Source organism: Dendrobates tinctorius, unplaced genomic scaffold, assembly GCF_039654945.1.
Source record: "Dendrobates tinctorius isolate UK_male_01 unplaced genomic scaffold, ASM3965494v1 ptg000406l, whole genome shotgun sequence".
NCBI lineage: Eukaryota > Metazoa > Chordata > Amphibia > Anura > Dendrobatidae > Dendrobates > Dendrobates tinctorius.
In genome coordinates, this window is record NW_027362071.1 from 496,170 (window position 1) to 518,377 (window position 22,208).

The following is a 22,208-nucleotide window of genomic DNA, read 5'->3' on the forward strand; positions in this document are numbered from 1 at the left end:
AGCCAAACTTCACATGCCACAAATGCAAGCTTGTGTCCCTGTTGGAGGAAAAGTTGCAAAATCTCGAAGAGAGGTTAGCTACGTTGAAGATCATTAAGGAAGGTGAAGAGTTCTTGGACAGAGCAGAATTATCTCTTCATGTTACAGAAAGAGAAGAAATTCGAAGTGCACCTGAAGAAACAGAGGAATGGAGACATGTGACCCAGAGAAGCAGGAGGATCAGGAGGCAGTCAGCACCCATACAGCTCAGAAACCAGTACCAGGCTCTCACGCAGGAAAATGATGAAGAAATACATCAGGATAAGACTTTGCCAACAAACAGCAACCTTGTACGCCTTCAGAGTCCTCCTGGATGGAGAAAGAAAAATGTTGTGAAGAAGAAACGGAGAGTGGTGGTCATGGGGGATTCCCTGTTGAGAGGAACAGAGGCCGCTATCTGCAGACCGGATATAACTTCAAGAGAAATGTGCTGTCTTCCAGGTGCAAAAATTAAAGATGTGTCTGACAGGATATCAGGACTCTTCAGACTTACAGATGACTACCCATTCCTGCTACTACATGTGGGGACAAATGACACCGCAAGAAACGACCTGGAAACCATCTGCAGAGACTTTGAAGACTTAGGCAAGAAAGTGAAAGAACTGGGAGCGCAGGTGATCTTCTCTTCCATCCTCCCAGTGGATGGCCATGGAACAAGGAGGTGGAATAAGATTCTGCAGGTGAACAACTGGCTACGTCGATGGTGCCGTCAGCAACGATTTGGATTTCTGGATCACGGAGTGAACTACTTATACGATGGACTACTTGCTAGAGATGGGGTGCACCTTACGAAGACTGGAAAGCATGTATTTGGAAGTCGCCTTGCTACACTTGTAAGGAGAGCTTTAAACTAGAACAACATGGGAAGGGAAGCAAAAGACCAGAAAAAGCCATACACCTGACAAATGCTATTGAGAACTCTGCTATTAGAAGTGGAAAGGAAGAACAAAGACGAAAGAATCTAATTACTAAAAATATTGGAGAAAGAGAAACCAATCACAAACTAAAATGTTTCTATACTAATGCACAAAGCATGGGCAACAAACAAGGAGAATTGGAACTACTAACACAGGAAAAGAAATATGATGTCATTGGAATCACTGAAACTTGGTGGGACGATACACATGATTGGAATACAAGACTAGAAGGATACAACTTATTTGCAAGAAACAGACTTGATAAACGAGGAGGGGGTGTCGCATTGTATGTTAGAAACGCGTATATCTGCACAGAGATTGAAGCTTCAGAGACTGGGAGTTCTGTGGAAACTGTTTGGGTAAGAATACAAGGACAGAACAATGGAAAGGACACCATTGTAGGCATTTACTACAGGCCGCCTGTGCAAGCTGAAGATATGGATGAACTCTTTATGCATCAAATCGTCAAGTTCTCCAAAAAATATGACATAGTTGTCATGGGAGATTTCAACTATCCAGACATTTGTTGGGAATCTCTTTCAGGCAAAACTAACAGGTCAAGGAAATTCTTATCCTCTCTTGCTGACAACTTTATCTTCCAAAAGGTAAGGGAGAAAACAAGGGGAACTGCTACCTTGGATCTAATCCTTATAAACAGGGAGGAAATGGTTGAGGAGGTAAGTGGCTGGGACCCTAGGAGGTAGCGACCATGCTATTTTAGAATTTTGGATAACTAGAGGCGGAAGACCTGTGAAGACTCAGACGTCAAGGTTAGATTTCAGAAAGGCAGATTTTAAGGGATTCAGAAAGAGAATTGGAGGGATCCAATGGCTGGATATCCTAAAAGACAAAAATGTCCAGGAAGGATGGGAAATCTTGAAAAATGAAATTCTTAAAGCACAGTTGTTAACAATTCCGAAAAGAGGGAAGAATAGGAAGCATTTAAGGAAACCAGGATGGATGAACACAGAACTTAAGCACATGCTAAAAAGGAAGAAAAACATGTTTATAAAATGGAAAGAGGGAGGCATATCTAAAGAAGAATATAATGCTGTCTGCAGAACCTGCAGGGCACAAATCAGATTATCTAAAGCTGAAAATGAATTGAGGCTTGCAAGAGATGTCAAAAGCAATAATAAAGGATTTTAGGGATATGTCAAAAGTAAAAGAAAAGTCAAATATGCTATAGGATTTTTACAGGATGAAAATGATGAAATGGTAAGACAGGATGTTGAGAAGGCTGAACTTTTAAATTCCTATTTTGCATCTGTTTTCTCTCAGAAAGGAAATGTAACATCAACTGTTCTTCACTGTCCTATTAAGGGAATAGAAGAATCCAGGATATCTATAAACAGAAAGATAGTGAGGAAACACTTAGCTAACCTAAATGAATTCAAGTCTCCAGGTCCAGATGAATTACACCCCAGAGTACTGAAGGAGATAGCAGAAGAAATTTTTGAACCCCTCTCCATAATCTTTGAAAATTCTTGGAGAACAGGAGAAGTGCCCGAAGACTGGAGAAGAGCAAATGTTGTTCCTATCTTCAAAAAGGGGAAGAAGGTGGACCCAGGCAACTATAGGCCGGTGAGTCTGACTTCTATACCAGGAAAGATCTTTGAACAAATGATTAAACAACATGTATGTCAATACCTGGATAAGAATGAAGTGATTAAACAGAGTCAGCATGGGTTTGTAACTAATAAGTCATGTCAGACTAACTTAATTTCCTTCTATGACGGTATCACTGATTGGGTGGATCAAGGAAATGCTGTAGATATAGTTTATCTTGACTTCAGCAAAGCATTTGACAAAGTCTCTCATACAATCCTTTTAGAAAAAATGACTAATTATGGAATGGACAAGGCAACTGTTAGGTGGATTCATAACTGGCTTTGTGATCGGACCCAAAGAGTGGTCGTAAATGGCTGCACATCCAGTTGGAAGAATGTCTCAAGTGGGGTACCACAGGGCTCTGTCCTGGGCCCTGTATTGTTCAACATCTTTATCCACGATTTAGATGAAGGAATTGAGGGTAAACTGATTAAATTTGCTGATGACACAAAGCTAGGAGGGATAGCTAATACTAGAGAAGAGAGAGAAAGGATTCAAAAAGATTTAAATAAACTGGAGAAGTGGGCAGCAACTAACAGAATGGTTTTTAACAGGGAAAAATGCAAAGTACTACATCTGGGCAATAAAAATGAAAAAAGCATATATAGAATGGGAGGAATAGGGCTAAGTGACAGCACATGTGAAAAAGACTTGGGTATACTAATAGATCACAGACTGAATATGAGTCAACAGTGTGATGCAGCAGCAAAAAAGGCAAATGCAATTCTAGGATGTATTAACAGAAGCATACAGTCTAGATCACGTGAAGTCATTATTTCCCTCTACTCCTCTTTGGTCAGACCTCATCTGGAATATTGTGTCCAGTTTTGGGCACCACATTTTAAAAAAGACATCAACAAACTGGAGCAAGTTCAGAAAAGAGCGACCAGAATGGTGACCGGTCTGCAAACCCTGTCTTATGAGGAAAGGTTGCAGGAATTGGGAATGTTTAGTTTGCAAAAGAGAAGACTGAGAGGAGACTTAATAGCTGTCTACAAATATCTAAAGGGCTGTCACATTGTAGAAGGATCAACTTTATTCTCATTTGCACAAGGAAAGACTAGAAGCAATGGGATGAAATTGAATGGGAGGAGACACAGATTAGATATTAGAAAAAACTTTTTGACAGAGTGATCAATGAGTGGAACTGGCTGCCACGAGAAGTGGTGAGTTCCCCTTCAATGGAAGTCTTCAAACAGAGGCTGGACAGACATCTGACTGGGATGATTTAGCGAATCCTGCTTTGAGCAGGGGGTTGGACCAGATGGCCCAGGAGGTCCCTTACAACTCTACGATTCTATGATTCTATGATTCTAAGGACAAAGAGCCGAGAGATATCGAACCAGATAGTGGTCCGTCAGTCAGGTCCCCGACACCACGGACACCCCAAAAGGAAGGGCGGGCGCCAACGATGACCTGGTAGGCGAAAGGCCTCGGTCATGGCGTTCTGGATAGTTGAAGGAAGTAGTAGGGGAGAGCAGTGGGAGGTACACGCCGTAGAGTAGTCCGGGTGGACCTCGCCAACCTTAAAGAAGTTGTCACGTGGCGTGCGCGCCGGCGAGTAGCAGTAGGCTGCTCAGAACATGGTGCTCCCGGTTTGGTTCGGCTCTCCCCCCACCGCGCATGGAGGGTTCGGCCCAACAACCGATCCGACAACAGACGGTGGACAAGCTTCAGAACGACGTAGGTAGGAAATACGATTGTCAGGGACGACAATGGACAAAGGAGGGGGGAGTGTGGGGAAGGTGACTTGATGGACGGACTTGACTGGAGGGAGAAGGGATGGTTTGTGCACTTTTGAAGGATGGTAGTAATGACAGAAGGGAGACAGCTGGGCGTAGATGAAAAAGGGAGTGCAATGCCTAGAATTGACCACAAGATGGCAGGGGGGAGCGTAGTTCAGGACTTGACATCAGCTTAGGGCTTAGGAAACCACTTAGTCATGGGGGGCGGGGAGACAGGAACCCAGGAGGGAAATTCCCGAGGAGGGGGATAAATAGGACAGGACAGGGTTCCAGGCTAGGCTAGCCCCGGGAGGAGCTCAGGAGGAGAAGACTGACAACGGTGAAGAGCTAAACCAGGGGACTGACTGGAAGAGACAGTCAGGGGGGTGGCCCCTGACACAAAGGACCGCAGTTCAGACGAGGCCCCGGGGGTACTGATTAGACAACGCCCTCGGACAGGTGAAGCGCTGGCGGTAGGTCTAGAACAGCCCCAGCGAAAGATCTGCGAGGAGCGTCACTATGATAGAAAGAAGGTGAAGGTACCCGGGCCTGAATACAGAGAGCTGTAAAGGAACTGTGGTATATGGCTACGGTCGTCAGGAGGACGGCCAATAAACTCGGACCTGTTGCAACTGAAATCTGCCTCCGTTTCGTCTGGTTGCGGTAAGCAGTGGACCACCCCCCAATCCGGGCCACTACCACAAGGGGACACTGAGGGCATCATATTGTGGAAGACATCACTGTGGGAGCATCATACTGTTTGGAGGGTTTAGGGGAATATCACATTGTGGGTTGGTGGGGCCTGATAGAGCTCTTAAGCCTTAAATTTTTGCCCGTGTGTGGGGGGAACTGTGAAGATATTACACTATTTTGGGGGCATTGTGGGATTTTATATTTTGCTGGAGCCACTGTGCGTGTGGGGGATTTCATACTGTTTGCAGGGGGAAGGGGCATTTTTGTTGGCATCATACTCTGTGGGAGCCAGAAAAAAGGCTTTTGTAATGGGTGGGAAGATGAAGGTACTTCAGTAAGAGCACTGCTTCCATGTGCGTGGCACAATACATTAGAAGTGTGGAGGTATGCCCTTCTGTGAATAAATGCGCCTATCATAACCTTGACTATTCTGCCTAATTGTTTTTATTTGCATGGAGGAAGGGTGACCCAATTAGGACTTTAACTATGAGACCCTATGATTTTATATGTATGCCCCTGTTTCACACTTAGTTTTGCAATAATTGCTCTTTAGAATGATTCACTGATGGCCAGATTCCATTGGCGTTCGTGGAGTGAAAATGCATTAAACAATATAAAATATATATATATATATATATGTGTGTATATATATATATATATATATATATATATATATATATATATATATATATATATATATATATATATGTATATATATATAGAAAAAGAATACAGCAGTACATGTACATGAATCTAGGCCATGTGAAAACACAGAAAAACATTAAAACCATTCAATTTAGATAATAATCCTCAAATTTTTAAAAAAAATTTTTTTTTTTACTTACAGTAAGATGAAAAATGAAGGTTCTTAGTGCACAAATTGGCCAATTCATGTAAGCCCATCAACCACGGCAAGGTGACCTCCCCTGATGGGTCCCTGCTAGTGTTGAGCATTCCGATACTGCAAATATCGGGTATCGGCCGATATTCGCTGTATCAGAATTCCGATACCGAGTACCGATAATTTTACAATATCGAACACCGGAATCGGAAGTTCCCATAATGCAATGAGCCAGTTGTGTTAGCCATGTTAACTAATGGCATGGCTGTGATTGGCTGCTGAACTGATGTCATCATGATGCGCAGTCTGAGCGGGCCTGCCGGGGGTCTGTGCGGGCTGCCGGGGGTTGTGTGTGTGTGTGTGTGTGTGTGTGTGTGCAGGCATCGTCCAATGGGACTACAAGTCCCATCGGGCTATGCCTGCTACAATGACAGTGATTGACACATTAGCCAATGATGGGACAGTAGTAGTCCCATCATCCGGCTAATGTGCTGAATGTAAAAAAGAAAAAAAAAAATACATACTACATACATATATACAACATTCATACAACATACATACATACATACATACATACATACATACATACATACTACATACATACTTCATATATACTACATTCATACAACATACGTACATACTACATACATACTTCATATATACTACATACATACTACATATATACTACATTCATACAGCATACATACATACTACATACATACTACTGTTGTGAGCTCATTTTCGGGTTTGCCTCTGGCTTCTGGTGAGGGTTATGGAGCTCGCTGTGCTGACAGAGGAGTAGTGAGTTCTCTATCTGGACTACCTCTGTTGGTGAAGGGAGGTCTAAATGGCAGAGACCGGCCACCTGGGGAAGAGGACTGTGATTGTATGTCAGGAGTTTGATTGGATTTAAGGCAGCCGACTCCCTAGTTTCTTGCTGGTGATTTCTCCTGACTGTGGCTTCTGGTTTCCAGTTTGGTACCTGCCTTCTTAAAGCTAAGTTTTCTTTGCTATTGTTCATATGAGTTTTTGTCTGGTTTACTTAGTTTTTGTGTTCAGCCAGCCTTGGCTGGGACTGGGCTGAATCCCCATTTTTGTCTCTGATCAGTTGATCTCTTGTGCTCTGTCTTCAGATATACCTGAGTGCTGATATAGGGAATTGAAGTCTAGCGACTTCAGGGCCTTTTTTTTTTATCAGACGTGTTGGACATTTTTTGGCAGGGTTTTGTGCGTGATTGCAGACAGCAGCTTTTCTTTCCTGTCCTTTCTAGTTAGTGAGGGTCCCATCGTTTGCTCAGCCTATCTTTCTATCTGTGTTTGTGTTTTCATCTTGTTTCACCGACAATACATGTTGGGGGCTGTCTATTGCTTTGGGGTCTGCTCTGGGGCAGTTTAGATTTTCCCTTTCTTTCTTTAGGCTTATTTAGTTCTCCGGCCGTGACGAGGCGTCTAGGACCATCGTAGGCACGCTCCACGGCTACTGCTAGTTGTGTGGATAGGATCAGGGGTCTGCAATGCGCTAGTTACCAACCTCTCCGGTTTTCTGGCCTTAGCTTGCTTTTTGTTTTTTCCTCCTCGGTGACTCATTCATAACATACTACATTCATGTCACATACTGCATACATACTACATATATACTACATAAATACTATATTCATACAGCATACATACAATACATTCATACAATACATACATATAGACATACAGTACATATAACATAGTACATACTCACCATCACTTGTCACTTTGATCCCCGAAGCCAGTGTCATCTCACTGTAAAAAATATTAAAATAACAAACAACCGATATACTCCCTGATCCGCAGAAATCCATGAGTGTCCCACGACGATCTCCTGCAGTGCATCACTGAGAGGTTACTATAGTTCACTGGTCTCACTTTATGGCAAAAGCTGCGTGGGAACTTTCTCACACAGCAATGCCAAAAGTGAGACTAGGGACTATTTTTTTACAGTGGCGGAGGAATACAGTGCGGAAGGATACCTACCTCCCGTCATTGTATTCCTGGGGCCCCTAGAGAGCGGTCGCATGAGCTGATGCTGCTGTTCTCCACGGGACACTCGTGGATTTCTGCGGATCAGGGAATATATCGGTTGCTTGTTATTTTAATATTTTTTTACAGATGACACTGGCTTCGGGGATCAAAGTGACAAGTGATAGTGAGTATGTACTCTGTTATATGTACTGTATGTCTATATGTATGTATTGTATGTAGTATGTATGTTGTATGTCTGTAGCATGTTTTATGTATGTTGTATGTAGTATGTACTATGTATGTATGTTGTATGAATGTAGGTTATATGTAGTATGTATGTAGTATGTATGTATATATGTTGTATGAATGTAGTATGTATGTATGTTTTATGAATGTAGTATGTATGTAGTATGTACAGTTGTGGCCAAAAGTATTGACACCCCTGCAATTCTGTCAGATAATACTCAGTTTCTTCCTGAAAATGATTGCAAACACAAATTCTTTGGTATTATCTGCATTTAATTTGTCTTAAATGAAAAAAACAACACAAGAGAATGAGGAAAAAAGCAAAACATTGATCATTTCACACAAAACTCCAAAAATGGGCCAGACAAAAGTATTGGCACCCTCAGCCTAATACTTGGTTGAACAACCTTTAGCCAAAATAACTGCGACCAACCGCTTCCGGTAGCCATCAATGAGTTTCTTACAATGCTCTGCTGGAATTTTAGACCATTCTTCTTTGGCAAACTGCTCCAGGTCCCTGATATTTGAAGGGTGTCTTCTCCAAACTGCCATTTTTAGATCTCTCCACAGGTGTTCTATGGGATTCAGGTCTGGACTCATTGCTGGCCATCTTAGAAGTCTCCAGTGCTTTCTCTCAAACCATTTTCTAGTGCTTTTTGAAGTGTGTTTTGGGTCATTGTCCTGCTGGAAGACCCATGACCTCTGAGGGAGACCCAGCTTTCTCACACTGGGCCCTACATTATGCTGCAAAATTTGTTGGTAGTCTTAAGACTTCATAATGCCATGCACACGGTCAAGCAGTCCAGTGCCAGAGGCAGCAAAGCAACCCCAAAACATCAGGGAACCTCTGCCATGTTTGACTGTAGGGACCGTGTTCTTTTCTTTGAATGCCTCTTTTTTTCTCCTGTAAACTCTATGTTGATGCCTTTGCCCAAAAAGCTCTACTTTTGTCTCATCTGACCAGAGAACATTCTTCCAAAACGTTTTAGGCTTTTTCAGGTAAGTTTTGGCAAACTCCAGCCTGGCTTTTTTATGTCTCGGGGTAAGAAGTGGGGTCTTCCTGGGTCTCCTACCATACAGTCCCTTTTCATTCAGACGCCAACGGATAGTACGGGTTGACACTGTTGTACCCTCGGACTGCAGGGCAGCTTGAACTTGTTTGGATGTTAGTCGAGGTTCTTTATCCAACATCCGCACAATCTTGCGTTGAAATCTCTTGTCAATTTTTCTTTTCCGTACACATCTAGGGAGATTAGCCACAGTGCCATGGGCTTTAAACTTCTTGATGACACTGCGCACGGTAGACATAGGAACATTCTGGTCTTTGGAGATGGACTTGTAGCCTTGAGATTGCTCATGCTTCCTCACAATTTGGTTTCTCAAGTCCTCAGACAGTTCTTTGGTCTTCTTTCTTTTCTCTATGCTCAATGTGGTACACACAAGGACACAGGACAGAGGTTGAGTCAATTTTAATCCATGTCAACTGGCTGCAAGTGTGATTTAGTTATTGCCAACACCTGTTAGGTGCCACAGGTAAGTTACAGGTGCTGTTAATTACACAAATTAGAGAAGCATCACATGATTTTTCGAACAGTGCCAATACTTTTGTCCACCCTCTTTTTTATGTTTGGTGTGGAATTATATCCAATTTGGCTTTAGGACAATTCTTTTTGTGTTTTTTCATTTAAGACAAATTAAATGAAGATAATAATACCAAGGAATTTGTGTTTGCAAAGATTTTCAGGAAGAAACGGCGTATTATCTGACAGAATTGCAGGGGTGTCAATACTTTTGGCCACAACTGTATGTTGTATGAATGTAGTATACATGTAGTATGTATGTATGTTATATGAATGTTGTATATATGAAGTTAGTATGTAGTGTGTATGTATGTGTGTTGTATGAAAGCTGTATATATGTAGTATGTATGTAGCATGTATGTAGTATGTTTTTGTTTTTGTTTTTGTTTTTTTACATTCAACACATTAGCCGGATGATGGGACTACTACTGTCCCATCATTGGCTAATGTGTCAATCACTGTCATTGTAGCAGGCATCGCCCGATGGGACTTGTAGTCCCATCGGACGATGCCTGCACACACACGACCCCCGGCAGTCCCGCACAGACCCCCGAGAGGCCCGTACAGACCCCGCCCTCACACACAGACACGCACAGTGTCCGCCCATGCACCGCCCACACTCTTTCCCCCCCCTCCCAAACTGGATGTGCAAGGAAAGAAAGGGTTTATTTTCATTCCAATATTTGTGCCCCATTGACTTGCATGGATTTCCAGTATCGGAATTGGCGATACCCGATACTTTTCGGGTATCGGTCCGATCCGATATTTCACGATATCGGATGGTATCGCTCAACACTAGTCCCTGCTGGTCGTTTTTTTTCTCTATCATATATTATATATAATATAGATATTCTATTTTTTTTTTTACACTAATATAACATTTGTGTAAATATTTAAAAAATATATATATATACAGTATCTAATATTTGATATATTTGTGTAAAAAAAATTATATGTATTATAATTTACTGTCAATGATTCCATGCTCACTTTGTCACCAGCACAGTTGGGATATAGGTAATCCAAAGTAACTGTTTGGGGAATCCTATAGGCAATAGCATATTATGTGACACAGCTCCAATTAATCACATATAGTTCTTCCTACTCTTCAGAACTAGGCTGTATGGACATTTTTTCTTGGCTGTGCTACCTGATCGAGTAGTAGGCGCTACTCTGTGCAGGGCAATTGAGCTTGTGTTACAGACCCCGTGGGAACGCACCTGAGATGCAGCAGGCTATCCTGTTGAATGGTGTCAGCTGACAAGTCCTGTCCTGATGATTGCTGGACTGAACGTAGAACAATCAGGTCCTTGTGCTCAGGATTTAACAAGAGAACAAGATTGGGAAGTGAATAGAAAGTTTGGATATCACTGGGGAATATGGACCAAGTGCTGGGGAACGTAGGGTGGGTTCACAGCCTGCAGCAGATTTATACTATGTGTTGTGTGTTCTTCTGTTACTTACCATGAAACATTTTATACACCACTTTTTCTGTGATAAGATTATTTAAACTAATACTTATGAGATAATGACTTTCTGAAAAATTTGTCCTTCATACCGGTGGCCCAGAATATAAACTGCCTAACAATCTTATAGTTACTTACATAAGATGTTATTGACTTCCATTTATTTGCAACTACAATGAGACCTGTTTAGGAGATATACCATTAAAAATGACCTGTCATTTTGTCATAAATGAATAATTTTTTACCTGATGTATATGCCGCCGTTCTCCTGAATCCGGTGTTGTTTTTCTTTTATTTCTACGCCTCTGCGTTCCTGAGATATAGCCCCCCTTGTCCTGTATAGAAATCTAGTCTTGTTAGCCAAGTAGGCAGGATCCTCAGCTCTTCGATGACATTTTCTTGAGGACCACGCTTGGTTAATTTACATACAGAGAAGAGGGGGCCATATCTCAAGAACGGAGGAGCGCAGAAACAAAAGAAACACATCACCGAATTCAGTAGAACGGCGGCATTTACACTAGGTAAAAAAGCTCGCGTATTTATGGCAAGTGAAAGGTCCCCTTTAAGAGCTTCATAATTTTTTTTTTATAGAAATGAAGAGATTATATAGCGTTCCATCGTGTAATTATGACAGATGACTCTCCATTGTTCCAACTAATATCGTTCTTACTGGCTTGCAATTGAGAGTATATGTCTGTGTGTAGAAATAATGAGTATAAATCAGAAATTGGCAGTCCCATGCGAATGTGCATGCTGCAACCTTTTCGTGTCTTGGTGTCTGCTTCCTTTGTCTGGGATGTGCTTTTATGGATAGCTTGCTGCTGCTTCCTTCACAATCACTACTTGACTTTGGGTTTTCTGGGCTCTTTTTCCAATAATAACTCGGTGATTTTAATACATTGGAAATGTATGCAATGAAAAATCATTCTAATAATACCAAGGACTGCACTCCATGAGAATTACCATGCCTAGGATACAAAAACAAGAAACTTTATTATGATAAGGTGAATGTCCTGGTATTATTACAAAATCTGCGCTCTCTCTTTATGTCATATCATAAAGACAAAAACTAGGCAGTTCTATATGAACTGTAACTTGACCTCTATTTTTTTTTTTTTTGTACTTACAGATGTGGTAAAATTGAGATTTTCCACCTTTTGGTGACAATTTTCTATTCTTTGTTCAAAAGCATGCAGAGCTAAAAATCACTTTTGCCTTTGTGTTTCATTCAGAAATTTGCACCATTTGTCTTATAACTTATGAGTCAACTGAGGAACCACCAGCGAGCTCATTCTGATAGGAGAGTTGCGTTTGTAACGCTTTTTATCTCCTTGTTTCCGAGCTCTTTGCTGATTTATCACTACAGACCACAACGAAGTTGAATGGTTAGGGAAATGCAGAGCCTGTAAAAGCCAAACGGTGCAATAGTTCTAATGGAGCCCATTTGTAAAAAAAAGATGATTTTTAGCCCCAAATACATGCCCTTAAAGGGAACCTGTCGATGGGATCAACACTCCATCTATAAGGGCAAGTAGGTCATAGGAAGCTGCATAAAATGATACCTTGACATCTGCGATCCGATGTCTTATCCCAGGATTTGATTAGGCACATTTTATATATTTTTTTACAGGATGCAGCCAGGCCCATCAATGACATCCTTGTATACTAGGGGCCTGTATCTTTGTGATGCACTCTGTGATAGAGGATAGCGCTTGTTTTAAATGAAAGTGGGGCGTTACGTGTAGGTTAGGAGAAGAGACTGTCAGTCATTATATGCATCACTCTGGTAATGCCCGCTTTCATTTAAAACAAGCTCTGAAAGCAGATTCTCTGGGAGATCTATGTTCCGCCCATAGATCTTAACAACTAATTTACATATTAAGAAAAACATGGATTTCTCAGGAGTAAGACATCAGATCGCAGATATCATGGTATCATTTTATTCAGCTTCCTATGACTTAAATGACCATAAAGACATCTTAGGAGTGTTGATCCTACTGATCGATAAAAACCCCTTTAACCTATTTTGGATCCAAGTTTTGATACTCTGATCTTTAAATGGCAAGCTCATCTCTACTACTTCTGTAATTTCTAAATGGATTCCAATTTCTACACCTTTTCTAGAAAAACTAACATTTTCTTTGCCTATGTTTTAGTTTATGAAGATATCTGATGGTCATCATACACATACATGATTATGGTATATTTTCTTGGGAGACAACCACTTACAATCCACCATAAATGCAAATATCTGATGTCTCGGTATAGAAGAACAATGGTTGTCTACTAGATGAATGAAGTATTGCTCATAGGGGTCAATGATTTTTCAGTCATTTTTGATATGGAGATCGGTTGCATTTTGGAACTACTCCATTGCAGAAATCCATGTAACCATCGCGTAGGGTAACCGATTGTACTTACAATTTGGAAAAAATTTAAAAATTAAATAAAAATATATTTTCTACAAAAGGTTGGAAATTGTATGATCTTTGTAAAATCTCTTGGAGCTCTGCAAAACCGTAATTCCCTGCAGCCAAGGTTAACAAGAACCTTCAAAGGGATTCTATGGTTGATGTAGATGAAAGAGGTGGGCTTTTCTGTTGACATGTGCTTGGCCATTTCGGCAACGTCCCCTTTTTCTGTTTCCGATGTCCCAAGATCAGTTCTTGATCTCAGTTCATTTATCGGATCTGTCAAAGGCCATAGAACATGTGAAGAAAATGAGACTATTTCCTCACTTGTTTCACCAGTGTAATTAGTAGTAGCCTCATTGTCTTTGTATGACTCCTCAAGAGTCACCTACTGCAAACCTCCAGACAATTGAAGAGTTACGATTGGCTGTTTATATCTTATTTTGATCCCTAGGAGTTGTGGAGCCGGTGGATATAGCAGAGAATGGAGATGGGACACATACTGTGGCTTACACCCCTAGTGTAGAGGGTCCCTACACTGTGTCAGTCCAATACGCAGAGGAAGAGATTCCTCGGAGGTGAGTGTTGGTCAAAACATATATTGTGTGATTTGTTTAAAGGGGTTGTCTCATCTTGTTTTTTTAGGAACTCCAATATCTGCTGCCTCCTGGATTTCTGCTTGCTGGGGACAGTGTGCTCCTAATTGATAGACAGTTTGTAGTAGCATAATTTTGGCGCCGCTTTCACGAACTAAGTGCTCTCTGATGCTGCAAGCTCAGGGGAACAGACACTGATCGATTCTTCTGTAGTTTCAGAGCACCACTTACAAGCTTGATTGAAAGCGCTTGTAAGCACTGCAATTTTTGCCCAGGAGAACAGCCACGGGTTGGTAGACTGGTATTCTAGGCAACAAACAGTAAATAATATAGAATTAAAAGTCCCTTTGTTCTCTAGAACAAAGAGAACTTTTAAAAATAGGTAAAGTGTTGCTTGCTTTTACAAGCACTTTTACCCATTAATGAGAATCCGTCAGTGGGATCAACCCTTTTAAGTTGTCTATATGGGCTTGCAGGTCATCGAAAGTTGAATAAATAATATGTTACGATTGTACACCAGCCCCTCCATTCCATAAGCAGATAAAAGATCCACCCTTCATTTCTGTAGCGACAAAAGACCCGCCCCTCCTTTCCGTAAGGAGACAAAAGACCCGCCCCTCCTTTCCGTAAGGAGACAAAAGACCCGCCCCTCCTTTCCGTAAGGCGACAAAAGACCCGCCCCTCCTTTCCGTAAGGCGACAAAAGACCCGCCCCTCCTTTCCGTAAGGCGACAAAAGACCCGCCCCTCCTTTCCGTAAGGCGACAAAAGACCCGCCCCTCCTTTCCGTAAGGCGACAAAAGACCCGCCCCTCTTTTCCGTAAGGCGACAAAAGACCCGCCCCTCCTTTCCGTAAGGCGACAAAAGACCCGCCCCTCCTTTCCGTAAGGCGACAAAAGACCCGCCCCTCCTTTCCGTAAGGCGACAAAAGACCCGCCCCTCCTTTCCGTAAGGCGACAAAAGACCCGCCCCTCCTTTCCGTAAGGCGACAAAAGACCCGCCCCTCCTTTCCGTAAGGCGACAAAAGACCCGCCCCTCCTTTCCGTAAGGCGACAAAAGACCCGCCCCTCCTTTCCGTAAGGAGACAAAAGACCCGCCCCTCCTTTCCGTAAGGAGACAAAAGACCCGCCCCTCCTTTCCGTAAGGAGACAAAAGACCCGCCCCTCCTTTCCGTAAGGAGACAAAAGACCCGCCCCTCCTTTCCGTAAGGAGACAAAAGACCCGCCCCTCCTTTCCGTAAGGAGACAAAAGACCCGCCCCTCCTTTCCGTAAGGAGACAAAAGACCCGCCCCTCCTTTCCGTAAGGAGACAAAAGACCCGCCCCTCCTTTCCGTAAGGAGACAAAAGACCCGCCCCTCCTTTCCGTAAGGAGACAAAAGACCCGCCCCTCCTTTCCGTAAGGAGACAAAAGACCCGCCCCTCCTTTCCGTAAGGAGACAAAAGACCCGCCCCTCCTTTCCGTAAGCAGACAAAAGACCCGCCCCTCCTTTCGGTAAGGAGACAAAAGAGCCGCCCCTCCTCTCTGCAAGGAGACAAAAGAGCCGCCCCTCCTTTCCGCAAGGAGACAAAAGAGCCGCCCCTCCTTTCCGCAAGGAGACAAAAGAGCCGCCCCTCCTTTCCGCAAGGAGACAAAAGAGCCGCCCCTCCTTTCCGCAAGGAGACAAAAGAGCCGCCCCTCCTTTCCGCAAGGAGACAAAAGAGCCGCCCCTCCTTTCCGCAAGGAGACAAAAGAGCCCCCCCCCTTTCTGCAAGGAGTCAAAGAGCCGCCCCTCCTTTCCGGAAGGAGACAAGGACCCACTATAGAGACGAATTACACTTGAAAATAGGCAGATGACAACAAGTTTAGACAGAAGGGAGACCCTAGTGATTGGCACAGTGGGATGATTTTTTACAGTGATCTCATCACTTTAACTTTGCCATTTTGCTAGATGTTGCGTTGGTCTTTGTTTGTAGAAACAAAAGTGACTATTTAAGCTGAATCGGCACTATTATAGCGACAAGCCTTCAAGTTCCAAATTTATAATTGCAGCAGTTAGGAACCTTTTTGTGACCACCAAATTATTTACTTCTTTCCTTTTTCTCTACGTTTCTGAAGCAGGAGCCCTTGCAGGATAATCTTTTTTTATGTACAGTCTCCATCATAGTTGACTTCATTTCTTATTATATTTTAGTATATTTTTTCCATTTTATTTCCAGTCCTTTCAAAGTTAAAGTTCTTCCTACATATGATCCAAGCAAAGTGACAGCCAGCGGCCCGGGTCTCAGCTCACAGGGGGTTCCTGCTAGTCTTCCTGTTGACTTTGCCGTGAATGCTAAGGATGCCGGACTAGGAGATCTCTCTGTTCATGTAACTGTAAGTCATTTTTATGGGTTTTTAATTCTTGAAATGTTTTTTGCTTTGTTCCCACACTCTACAATTCAATGAAAATCTGATATATTTATGCTCTAAAATTCATTATATTGTCCCATTGGGATAATAAAACATTACTGTAGTCGATGTTTTGTTATTTTTAGATCAAACCATTTATTAAACCCTTTGTAGTTTTTTTTTTTTATTTTTTTTATTTTCCATAGTCGCATGTGGGATCCCATGTCATAGGTCTTATCCTTCAGTGTCCATGCATGTGACTACTGGGAATTGATGGTATACAGAAGTTTTGCTTCTGGGCAAGGATATGGTGACACCATATTTACAGCACTCATGGTATCTTTAGGTCTATAATATGGAACCAGTATTTCAAATGTCTAAAATAGCCACACCAGTTGCTGATTAAAGGGATATTCCCTTCTTGGAGAATTATGGCTTATCCACAGGATATGCCATAAATGACTGATGGATGTGGACCAACTTTTAAGATTGATACCCACCTCTGGAATGGGGTCTTTCAACTTCCATCTTGCCTGGTGAGCCAACAAGGGTTTGGAGAGATGGCGAGCTTGCTTGGCTGTTTCCTTAACACCCATAGAAGTGAAAGGAGAGAGGAGCGCACATGCACAGCCAACTCTCCATACAGACTTTTTTTGGATGTCTCTTCTTCTGGTAGGTTTGTTTTTGGAGAACCTTTCATTTTGGAGACAGCTGTAGGTCCTACCTCTTGGACCTGTGTCTATCAGACATTTATGGCATATCTTATAGAGGTGACTACTTTGTTGTTCTGTTCTTATGCTCCTCTAGTAATGGCTGCAACCAGCCAGGAGCACAATTTTGATCAGTCCTTAGGCTGGATCATCAATATCAAATCGGTGGAGAGTCTGACTCTCGGCACTCCCCATGATTGTTTCCTGATCATCGGGGTAAGAATAGGCCATCAATATTGTGGTCCTGGAAAATTCTGTAAATCTATTCTAAGCCTCAGATTTGGAGCACTGTAGCAAACAAACGTCCAACACCTATAAAGATTTTGGGTACAAAAGAAGTGCTGGAGATGGCTGTATGTTTCCGCCAGTTGCTAGTGTTGGCTATTGCAGGATGCTGGGGATTTAATGCTAGTCCCTTGTGCTAGTTACAAAGTGTAAATCATGTGTAATGAGAAACATTGCTGTTTGTTTAGGGATTAAAGGAAAACTTGGAGCCTAGGGGGATATTCTCCGAAATCTGTGTAGATGGACAAAGAATACACTCTGTGCAAATTCTCAAAACATGCCATTGTAACTGAAGATGATGGCTCTATGGCTTCCAAGGGAGCAGTCATTTTCATTGATGTTTGTTCTATTGTAACAATATTGTGATTTGGGTAGTGTTTCTTTAGCTGTTCACGATACTGTCATGTGTATGCCATTAAGTTTTGGGAGGTTTGCATTTTAAGTGTTTTGTTTTTATATCCCTTGTTGCTGTTAGGACCAAGAAGGTAAACCAAAGAAGGCTGAAATCCTGGACAACAAGGATGGAACATACGCTGTCTCCTACGTCCCTGATAAAACTGGCCGCTATCAGGTTGCTGTAAAATATGGCGGTGATGATATACCCTATTCACCATATAGAATTAGGGCAATGCCCTCAGGAGATGCCAGCAAGTGTACAGCAGCAGGTATAATCCTACATGCAATGTGTCATCAGAAAATTGCCTGTTGTTAAATCTAATTTTTAGGATTTTTTGTTGCTTTTTTTTTTTTACATTTTCAATATCACTACCTTCATTAAGTATAGTCCTGAGGGAGAAAATAAAGAATAATAAATATATATATTTATATATATAATATATGTGCTGCTTCCCCTTCATAGCTTTTCATTACGCTGGATTGTTCCCTGACCACACACTGCAGTGAATGCAGCCATTACAGGTCATTGCATAGGCAAATGTCGAAACTTTTCCATCTAAACTTTGGATACTTGGCGATCATTAAATGCCGTTATTTACTAGTTTAATGTTATCGGCATATGTTACAATAAGTGAAAAGCTGCTCTGTCCAGAAACAGAGATCCGCACTGTCGAAACATTAGAATTCAGCAACCACATGGAACTGTGCAGAAAGAGATGCCTTGTACAGGCTGGGCAGAAAATGTAGTAATGTGCTTTTTTAATTTTTTTTTTAATAAAAAATCTATTTCAAAGTGAATTACATCAATCAATAAAATTATTTTCTACCCAGCTAGATAGGAAAAACACCCTTGATCCTGGAAAAACCTTTAAGACCTGTCCTGATGGCCGGTTCTTTTGAACCATTAACGACTTGTTTAATAGTGTCATGAACAAAATGTGACTTCCTGCATAGGTGTTATCTAGGTGAAAAGAAAAATAAACAAATTAAACAGTGCAAGAAAAAGGAAGATATATAGATATACATACATACATACATACATACATACATACATACATACTGTACATACATACATACATACTTTTTTTTTTTGAGGTGTGAAAAAGTTTATTTTTTCCCCTCCTGTAACTCAAGCAATCAGATGCCCTGGAAAAGTGGATATTAATGTTACAGTAAATGTTTTTTCATCCATTCTACATTACTTTCTTTTGTTGATTTTTTTTTTTCTTGAGTGCAATTCTACCTTGGAGCTCTTGGGGTTTTTTTCCTGCCCGCTTGCTCATTTGTTTTCTAATTTGGTATCGCTCTCTTAATATGTGGTTATTTGAGCTGTACCTGTTCTTCTCTCCTCGCCGTCTCCCCCTTCTGCATTCCTCTAAGGTTTGGTCACATACAGCTACTTAATAGGCTGAGAAAACCGAACCTGACACATTGTCTCACCCAAGTCTTCATTTTCCATCACTACCTGAGATTTCCTGAAAAATTTGCAAAATAACAAAAGTCAAGCTAGGCAGAAAACAAGTCTGAGTTATCCTAATCTATGGCATCTTAAGAGGCTGTAGCCCTGTTTTCTCCATCTTCTACTGTTACTTAAGTAATTCTGTGATATGGGTATATAATTTATGGGGGACTAGAAATTATCATGAAAGAAATATATAATCCGTTTTCCAAACTTGTCAGTTGTAGAGTTTCCATTGAGAGTTCTTTCCTGATGATGCTTCTCTAAAATCGGCCAACTACACTGAAATCATCACCGAATCCAGCAGTTTGGGATATAATGTAATATGAAGGGGTGTACGTGATGATTTGAGGTGTGATCACAGACTTTTTGGGTGATTTGAAAAACAGAAGATATCAGTGAAAGGGTTAATCAGTGTCCAACCTCTTCATGCCACAACTTTTTTAGGTCCAAAATTGTGTGCGGAATAATTTCCGAATGTTTTTTTTTTTTTTTTTTTTTTTTAGGTGTCATACCCTCCCCACCCCATCGAACGTAGTAAACTGACACTTCCGCTAATGATGACTGCAGGAATTAGAAATCTTTTCCTAAATCTAGGTGTCTGTATTTGGAATAAGGATATGTTATCAAATTAGAGTCTTTGCAGAATCTGCAAAAAATTAGGCCAAAGGGAAAAAATAAGAGCATACAATGATTAAAAAAAACATTATGGTCATCAATTATGTGGGTAGACAGGCAGTTATCATCATTCTATGGGTTATTCCAAGAGCGGAGTCATCAAATACATGGGCTTTTTTTTTGTTCTTCAAGGTGGACTATTTAAAAAAAAATAAATAAAAATAAGAAAAAAAAAAAAATATGCTTTTCAGTAAAGTATGTTTAAACTTAATCATACCTTTTTGTCCTCCTGGGGGACTTGATGCTTTGAAATACATGAGATTTTTAAGCATCGCTGCATGATAGACCATCTGTTATATAGATATATATCTAATGTTTAAAGCAGATCTTGGGCCCTGGCTGTAATAAGAGTGTATTGCAGGGAGGGGACAGATGAAGACCTCTCCTTCTGTCAGACACCACAGATCGATATCGGTCTCAGCAGCTAAGGGGCCAAATAAGACCAATAAAGTTGTCACATTGGGACTGTTCCATTCCAAGCACTGTGATCATTCTCTAAAGATGGTGGCACATCAAAAGTTGTCCCCTGAAGCGTCGGTATAAATACACGGTGGTGCTCGTTAAGGGGTTTTGTACCTCTAATTAAGGTTCACCAACTCAGAAAAAAAAAAGTTAATACCATTGGCTTTATTGTATTTTCAGGACCTGGAATCCAACCAGCTGTGAAGACCGGTGAAGAGGTTGGTTTTGTGGTTGACGCCACGACTGCCGGAAAAGGAAAGGTCACTTGTAGCATACTAGATCCAGACGGTCTAGAATCGGAAGCTGATGTCATCGAGAATGAAGACGGCACCTATGACATCTTTTACACCACTGCTAAAACCGGACCTTATGTCATACACGTCCGCTTTGGTGGAGTAGATATCCCCAATAGCCCCTTCACTGTTATGGTAAGCGGCTGTCGTAAACTCTATGTAATGTTGTTGGATGGAGGAACCTCTAGTGCTGGTGTGGGTTTACCAGATTTGCCAAGAAATGGAGTGACCGCAAAATGTATTGGATTTTTGTAAATGCCCATTTTAGCCCCAAACCTGAAAAAAGCGATTACTGTGTTCTGCTTGTTGTTTGTTCTTGATGAAATGATATTAACCTTTTTGTTCCACCACGCCAGGCTACAGATGAAGTCCCAGTAGTGGCTCAGCAGCAGACTGTTAGTGCCTGTCCTCCAGGCTATGAACCCTTGGTATATATATTCATCTCCATATAACCGATCCATTCTCCTTCCATGTTTGTTCCATGACAGAATTGACACTGCTGCTTCTTAGGACTGCTTGAGCCGCTCTCGGCCACGTTGATCATTTTTCTTATTTCTTTATTATTGCATCATGACGTGTTTTTGCCTTTTCAAGCTAAAGAAAAATCATATCCAATCCCTTTAATGTTAATTATCGACCTTCGAAAGAAGCCTCTTTTGATTTGAAGACTCTTGTTTTCCTCCTTGCACGATACATTTCACTATTTCATTTCACTTTTGTGGTGTGTTTTTTTTTTTTTGTTGGTTTATGTTCTTGAAAATCATCACTACTAAACTCCCGAGTTGATGGTGCCACCGCGTGACTACTGTTATGTCATTCTCTACACTGCTTGCACAGATATGTCTAAATCATTTTCTTTTCCAGATTATTTTTTTTCCCTGTTTTGGTGTTTCAGGAGTTTTCATATTTTGTTTTGGTTCACATTCACGGCGGCAATTTTGCAAATTGACCCTGTGCGCAAAGATTGTGGGGGAGCAGGCAAACAAAAAAGTAATCTCTGGCAAATTCATATACTATTGGGGGGGGGAAGCAGCTTAAATGCTCATCTTGATCCTCCTTGTTCATGCAGAGAATTAGAAACCATAAGGGTAAATGCACACGTAATGGAAGTGATGGAGCTTTTCCTTTTGGGAGTGTGATCAGAGTGTGATCAGAGTGTGATCAGAGTGTGATCAGAGTGTGATCAGAGTGTGATCAGAGTGTGATCAGAGTGTGATCAGAGTGTGATCAGAGTGTGATCAGAGTGTCTTGGATGGGGAGAAGATGGAGATTTTTTTTTTCCATCTTCTCCATTCTGACAGTCCTTGGAAATGTGCACAAGCCCTTAGTGTGCAGTGGCTTTTTTTATATACTTGGAGATCCACTGCCTCACTCCATCCCTCATTATATGAGGACATATGTAGCAGACCCACTGTCTATAAAGGACCATCCCTTTATCTGACC

At 41.5% G+C, this 22,208-nt stretch overlaps 1 protein-coding gene across 4 annotated transcripts in view; it reads left to right on the forward strand.

The window, feature by feature from the left end:
• Positions 1-22,208, forward strand: part of FLNB (filamin B) — a 251,435-nt gene that overhangs the window by 190,758 nt on the left and 38,469 nt on the right. For 2 of the 4 annotated variants that reach the window (XM_073563895.1, XM_073563898.1), the window contains exons 26-30: positions 13,975-14,098; positions 16,311-16,467; positions 17,953-18,142; positions 20,653-20,900; positions 21,122-21,193. In XM_073563895.1, the coding sequence (XP_073419996.1) occupies positions 13,975-14,098; positions 16,311-16,467; positions 17,953-18,142; positions 20,653-20,900; positions 21,122-21,193 (791 nt within the window). The remainder of the gene's footprint in view (positions 1-13,974; positions 14,099-16,310; positions 16,468-17,952; positions 18,143-20,652; positions 20,901-21,121; positions 21,194-22,208) is intronic. The other 2 variants (XM_073563896.1, XM_073563897.1) reach the window with 1 other exon arrangement.